Raw genomic sequence first — 7,185 nt, 5'->3', positions numbered from 1 at the left:
ACCTAGTAGAAATGAGGCTTTTTATAGGTGGCTGAGGAGAAAGTGATGTAGGAGTCATTGGTAAAGAGGTCTTGAAAAGTGCTCCGGCTCATTCCAGGAGGCTACCAGGTTCAAGGAAAGTCTCCTTAAAGTTTTTTTCTAACGTGACGTGTTAAGCGCTTATTCTCTGCCGGGCACTGTGATAAGGGCTGAGGCAGACGAGACGGGCAGGTTGGACACGGGTCCCCGTCCCCCACGGGGCTCACGGTCTTAACCCCCATTTTGCAGCTGCGGTAACTGAGGCCCAGAGAAGTGAGGCGAGCGAGGTCTCGCAGCGGCCCCGTGGAACTCGGGTCCTTCCGACTCCCAGGCCCCCGCCCTTTCCCCTCTGCCAAGCGGCTCCTCTATTTTCCCCGTCGCGAGCAATCCCTAATGTGACGATGATCCTCCTGTTCGTTCAGTTTTATTTACTGAGCGCTTACTGGGTGCAGAGCACCGTACTAAGGGCTGGGAAAGTACAGTTCAAAGCGCTTGGAAAATCGTCCTTCCCCTCTTACGTAGGCCAGGAGGTGACCTAGATCGCCTCCTTTCCGTCTGGCTGGCATCGGGCATCATCTCTAGCGGCTCGTCAGCGTTCTTGTGGGAAACGGGGAAGCGGCTGAAGCACTTCCACTTTCGTTAACCCAATCTAGGTATTTAAAGTGGGAACGAGGGACGGCAGGCCTGCGCCCGCTTCTGTCTTAGCGGCAGTTCCTGCCCTCTTAGAGCTCCTTACGGGCAGGGCATCTATCTGCTAATTCCGTTGTATTGAACGCTCCCCGCTGCTTAGTACAGCCCTCCACGCGGAATAAGCGCTCAGTCAAGACAACTGATTGATTAATAATGTTGGTATTCGGCTCATTCTTGCCCGGAATGGCGGAAGACGGGGCAGACCGGGGCGTAATTACAACCCGGCTCTTCCCAGTAACTCATTCAGATGTATTTACTGAGCAGCTGCCGTGTGCAGAGCGCTGACACCAAGCGCTTGGGAGAGGACAATATAACAACAGACACAACCAAGCAGCAGCATGGCTTAGGGGAGACAGCATGGACCAGGGAATAAGAGGGAACTGGATTCTAATCCGGGCCCCAGTTGCCCGCTGCGTGACCCCGGGCAAGTCACTTCACTTCCCCGCGCTTCCGGTCCCTCATCCGCAGAATGAGGATGAAGACTGTGAGCCCCATACGGGACGCGTACTGCAACCAACCTCATTAGCTTATATAAACGATGTCGGTACTGGTTAAGCGCTTGCTGTGGGCAGAGCGCTGTTCTAAGCCCTGGGGTAGGTACAGGATAATCAGGTGGTCCCACGTGAGGCTCCCAGTTCATCCCCGTTTTCCAGATGAGGTCACTGAGGCCCAGAGAAGTGAAGTGACTCGCCCACCGTCACACAGCTGGCAAGCGGCAGAGCGGGGATTCGAACCCATGACCCCCGACTCCCAAGCCCGGGCTCTTTCCACTGAGCCACGCTGCTTCTCCGTGTCTCTCCCATCTACCCCAGTGCTTAGTACAGTGCCTGCCCCATAGTAAGCGCTTAACAAGTACCTCAAAACCAAAACAAGGCAGAAATCCCCTGCCCACCGTGAGCTTACGTTCTGAAAGGGGAGATGGATATCGATGTTATTAAAATGACAGATATGGCCGTAGGTTCTGTGGGGCTGGGGTGCGAATGAAGGGAGCAAGTCAGGGCGACAGAGTGGAGAGGGAGAAGAGGAAAGGAGGGCTAAGTCAGGGAAGGCCTCTTGGAGGAGGAGATGCACATCCACAGGCAGCGGCCGACCCAGCTAGAGGAAGTCACCCCTCGGTTAAATTAGAATGACCGAGGAGAGTCCTTCCTTTTCGAGCTCCCACCCGTCGACAAGGGGAGGGGGGGGGGCGGAGCCGGAGAGAGAGAGACGGCGAGTCGATCTTTAAGTAACAAAATAATTTATTAAAAACGGGTCCTCGAAAGCCTACTTCACTGAAGTTTAGCTGCCTTCAAGGCAGAGTCCGGCGCGCCGGTGGCGCTCGGCCTCACACACCAAGAAACGTCACAGCCACGCTTACGGGCTTCTACGTCTGTCCACGGTAACAGAGGCCAGCCTCCCCAGCACGGCGAGGTCGCCCTCCGAAAGCGGGGCGGGAGGGGCGCTTGCCATCCGACACAGGGCCGAGAGACCGACGACGGGTCATCGACGTTTAGCCAGACGGAGAAAGAGGGTACCGTCGATCCGCCGGAGGCCGTGGACCTCCACCCCCGAGCCGCTCGGGCAGAGACGTGCGGCCTTGGAAGATCGCATCTGACCCAGATTCCACCTTCTCCACCGCGCCGCGACATAAATACGTATATACAATCGCACACACATACGCACGTGCACCCGCACAGAGCGGTCAGACGAGGCGGTCGTTCCCGTCTCCGAACGGCTTCCGAGGGAAGCGCTCGGTCGGCGTCCCAATCCGCCCCGGGGCCGCGTTAGGGGGCTGCCCCGGCGGGCCGGTCCGTCCGTTCTGTCCGGACGGGAGCCGTCTTTCTCCGGGGAGAAGGATCGCTTCCTCGGCCCCGGGCTCACGTTCCCCGAGGCTCCCCGCTCAACGGGGACGTCCTGCACAAGTCCTGGTAGAACTCCGACTCCAAGAAACGGGGATAGGCGTTGTTCTCCATCAGGCTGTACACCCTCTTCTGGGCCGTAGCGAAGCAGCCGCTGGAAGCCTCTTCGATACTCTGGGCGATCAGGGTTTTCGTTTGAAAGTCTATGTTTATCTGAAATCAGAGAAGAGAGAGAGGGGCCCGTTACGCTCGGCACTTCGAGACGGGTAAGGAGGCCGACCCGGCTACCGTCGCGACCGGATAAGAGTCTACGACGCCGGCTGTCTAAAAAGTCGCGGATTTATCTGCTCTCGACCGCAAGCTCCTTACGGGCAGGGAACGGATCCGACCGTGCTGTATTCTACTCTCCCGAGCGCTCAGGACGGCGCTCCGCATACGGCAAGCTCTCAACGGACACGGTCGATTTTTTTTTTTTACACGTGACTGTTTCGCAAGGGCAGGCTGCCTAGGGTTAAAGGCGGCACGCCTTCCCCGTTAAGTGGGCGTGAGAACCAAGTTTGCCGGCTTTGGGAAACGCACCTCCTTCGGCGCTTCCTTCTCTATGAAGTCGGTGTAGATTTTCTTGGCCTTTGATGTCATCTTCTGTGGGGACTTGGTGTTCTTGAAGTCTTCACAGGCCAGCCAGAACTCGATATTCTCTTCACAGAATTCAGATTTCAGAAAAGCCCTGAACGCAGCCAGACCATCTGGAAGGGAGAGGAGATGGACATCCCTTAGCTTCGTCTAGTCGGACACCTCCACCCCTCGCTACCGATTCCTCCGTTTCGCGCCATCGGCTCGGCTGACGCCGCCGCTGGCGTTTATTAAAGCGCCGACTGGACGCCAAGCACCGTGCTGCGTGTTCGGGTAGATGGATTGCAGCCACGAGCCAGGTTTCCCCTCAGACCCGGGAAGAGGTTTGGCTTTCCAGGCAAGGGAATTAATGCTCTCGGTCGGCCCACTGCCATTTTTATATACTTCCATCCACAGAGTTACCTTACCTATCCATCTGAAGCAAAAATATTTACAGGGTTACCACCGACCCTGCCCAAAGCAAGCTCGCGGTGGAAAAACTGACCGGAACCTTAACTAAAAACAAACGTCAAGGTGAGTCTTCAGGCTGCCCCCCCCCCCCCCCAGCCCCATACGACGGTTTCCGAGCCAAAGCAATAAGAACCACTTGGAAAAGGAGGGGGGGGGGAAAGAAATTTCTCCCTGTTCGGATAAGGCGCAGAGGAAAGTATCCGAACTGCACAGTGCTACCTCTGAGAGCCAGTCGGCGTCTGCTAAAACACTGGGACATATAAGTGTTTTCTTTCAAGACAGTTTCCAATTCCGATCCTTATTCCAGAAGAAGATAGCTCAATTAGAGCAATTAAGATGCCTCAGAGGAGCCACCGAGGCGATTCTGAATCACAGAAAACTCACATTTACTGGCGAGGAGCTCGTCGAATGCTTCCGCCCACAGCCGGGCTTCTTCAGGGGAAGGGCTACAAGGCACATGGCAAGAAACCCCATTAGTCTCTGAGCCAAAAGGCTGGGCGGGGGGGGGAGGAACTGAAGACCAAAAAAACCGACCGTCCAAAATTTAAGTTTACCGAACGTAGGCTTGCCGTTCGCCTTTGGCTTTTGGCTTCCCGGCCGAGGAGGAGTTCCGTAAGAGGTAACTCAAGCGGGTCTTCCAATCTTTCATTCTAGGATAAAAACAGAAGCGTAAACGGGACGGCGTTGGCGCCGCCGCGGCCTGGCGCATCTTGCCGATCGACAGAATCCGGAGCACGACTCTAACGGCCGGTGCCACGGTGCGAGTTTCCCACCGAAAAAGCAGGTCGTCATGCGATCTTTGATCCGGAGGCCCGGAGGCCCGAGCCCGAGTGAGGGTTTGGGGCGGCGAGGCTCGGACACGCGTCACGCCGGCCCGTCTTCCTATCCGCCCAACGCCACCCGGGGAGGGAGGGCCGGGCAGTGGCGAGAACGGCGGGAAAGACGAAGGCGCGGATCTGGGAGGAGGAGGAGGAGGGGCCCTAGCATTCCCAGACGGGTGCCGCTAAATCGAGGGGTGGGAAGATACCTGGATAAATCGACGCCCGCTTCTCAACTAACTCTCCCTCCTATGAATCCCGAGGTCTCCGCGGGGCGGAGATGGCGTCCAACCCGATCATCTCTCGACGCCGACGGGAGACGGGTCCGTCTGTCGCCCCGCACGCTCCCCGCTGCCCCGGGCGTCGCTCGACCACCCAGTACGGGCTCCAGTTCGGTCGGCCGCCAAACTCCTCTCTGTCCCGGCGCTTAGTACGGTGTCCGGCCCCTAGTAAGCGCGCCGCAAGGAGGGTCGAAAAGCTGGCGGACACCGCAGGCCGTTCGAGATCGATGCCGTCGGGGTGGATCTCCCCTCTCCTCGGGCCCCTCTACGGGTAACGGTACCCACTCTCGGACGGGAACGCTCATAATTCATTCAATAGTACCTATTGAGCGCTTACTATGTGCAGAGCGCTGTACTCAGCGCTTGCTCCTAACGTTCATCTGTGTGAAGCACTTATTGGGTGCCAGGCACCGTCCCGAGCGCGGGGGTGGAATCGAGCGAAGGGGTACTCTCCCCCAGCGCTCAGTACAGCGCTCCGCACACGGCGAGCGCTCAATCCCTCCTGATCGATGGGGCGGGGGAAATCAATTAGCGGAGCGCTCTGCACGGAGTCAGCGCTCCCTTAATACCATCGATCGATTGGGCGGAGGGGGGGGGGGGGGGCGCGGCACTTACAGGGTCCGCTTCATCTTGTCCCGCTGGTGGGAGGCGCCGGGCTCCCCGCGGCCGGGCTCCCCTCCGGCCTCCTCCCCCGGGTCCTGGCGGACGGCGACCAGCGGGGACCCGGGCATCGCCAGCGCAGCGCTCGACGCCGCCCGGCTCCCTCCCCCCGCTCCGCCCTTTATAGGGGCGGCCCCCGGGGGGGGGGCGGGGCCCGGAGGCCGCGATTGGCCGCCGGCGGGAACCCCCGTGACGTCACGGACCCCGCCCCCGGCCGCCCCTCACCGCCCAATCGCCGCCCCGCAGCCCCCGCGCCCCGTCCAATCACCGGCCGGGTCCACCCCGAGCCCCGGAGGAGGGAGAGCCGAGCGGCCGGCGCGCCCCGTCCAATCAATGGGCGCCCCCCTCCGCCCTCTCCGTCCAATCGGCGCCCCCCCTCCGCCCTCTCCGTCCAATCGGCGCCCCCCCCTCCGCCCTCTCCGTCCAATCGGCGCCCCCCCCTCCGCCCTCTCCGTCCAATCGGCGCCCCGCCCCGGGCGGGGGCCGGCCTTGTTACCGGGCAGCGCGGGCCCCGCCCCGGCGCTTCGCGCAGGGTCTTGCGCGCCGTAAGAGGTCGCGAGTGGCAGGTTGCGGGGGGGCCCCCGCTCTCCCCGCCGGCCTCCTTCGCTTCCCCCCCCCCTCCGGGTTGCCAAGGCGGGGCGGGCGCGGAGCCGTATCATTCGTTCGACAGGATCGATGGAGCGCTTCCTATGTGCAGAGCGCCGGACTGAGCGCTGGGAACGTCCAGTTGGGCCGCAGGCGGAGGCAATCCCCACCGCTGCTAATAACGGTGTTTGTTCGGCGCTTACTACGGGTCGGGCGCCGCCCCCCCGGGGAAGCGGCCTGGCTCAGTGGCAAGAGCCCGGGCTTGGGAGGCCGAGGTCGCGGGTTCGAATCCCGCCCCTGCCCCTTGTCCGCCGGGTGACCGGGGGCCGGTCACTTAGCTGCTCGGAGCCTCAGTGACCTCATCTGGAAAGTGGGGATTAAATGGGAGCCTCACGTGGGAAAACAACCCCATCACCCCGTATGATAATAATAATAATAATAATAATAATAACGTTGGTATTTGTTCAGCGCTCCCTATGTGCAGAGCACCTTTCTAAGCGCTGGGGGAGATACGGGGTCATCGGGTTGTCCCAGCTGAGGCTCCCAGTGAATCCCCGTTTTACGGACGAGGGAACCGAGGCCCAGAGGAGTGAAGTGACTTGCCCGCGGTCACACAGCTGACACGGGGCAGAGCTGGGATCTACCCCAGCGCTTACAACAGTGCTCTGCGCTTAGTAGGCGCTGAACAAATACCAACATTGTGATTTTGATGATTATTACCCAAGCAAACCGGCCACGGTCCCTGTCATTCGTCCAGTGGTACTTATTGGGCGCTTACTACGTGCGGAGCGCCGTACTGAGCGCTCGGAATGGGCAATTCGGCAACAGATGGAGACCGTCCCCGCCCGACGAGGGGCTCACGGTGGAAACGTCCCCGTTCCCGTTTTCCAGATGAGGGAACTGAGGCTCAGGGAAGTGAAGCGACACGCCGTAGGGCACGCGGCAGACGAGTGGCGGTGGCGGGATCGGAACCCATGACCCGCACACTCCCAGGTCAGTGGCCTAGCCATTTAGACCGCGCCGCCTGTCTGCGGGGATCCGTACCCGCTAAGCGCTCGATAGATGAGATTGATCGAGGCCCCCCCGGCCGTCACAGGGAAGCAGCGTGGCTCAGTGGAGAGAGCGCGGGCTTGGGGGGGGGGGGTCAGAGGTCACGGGTTCTAAACCCGGCTCCGCTGCGTCACCTTGGGCGAGTCACTTAACTTCTCTGTG

General features: G+C 60.4%; 1 protein-coding gene across 1 annotated transcript; it reads right to left on the bottom strand.

Annotated features, from left to right (window-relative positions):
- Positions 1–1,928: 1,928 nt before the first annotated feature.
- RGS2 (regulator of G protein signaling 2) lies at positions 1,929–5,472 on the bottom strand. Its single transcript, XM_029080328.1, has 5 exons — positions 5,344–5,472; positions 4,184–4,279; positions 4,014–4,075; positions 3,126–3,292; positions 1,929–2,759 (listed from the first exon to the last, which is right to left on the bottom strand). Exons 1-5 carry the CDS (start codon positions 5,457–5,459, stop codon positions 2,565–2,567), a joined length of 636 nt encoding a protein of 211 aa, XP_028936161.1. The 5' UTR covers positions 5,460–5,472; the 3' UTR covers positions 1,929–2,564.
- Positions 5,473–7,185: the final 1,713 nt, after the last annotated feature.

This window comes from Ornithorhynchus anatinus, chromosome 16 (assembly GCF_004115215.2).
Source record: "Ornithorhynchus anatinus isolate Pmale09 chromosome 16, mOrnAna1.pri.v4, whole genome shotgun sequence".
NCBI classification, from domain to species: Eukaryota; Metazoa; Chordata; class Mammalia; order Monotremata; family Ornithorhynchidae; genus Ornithorhynchus; species Ornithorhynchus anatinus.
This window is presented reverse-complemented; position numbering and strand designations above follow the sequence as displayed.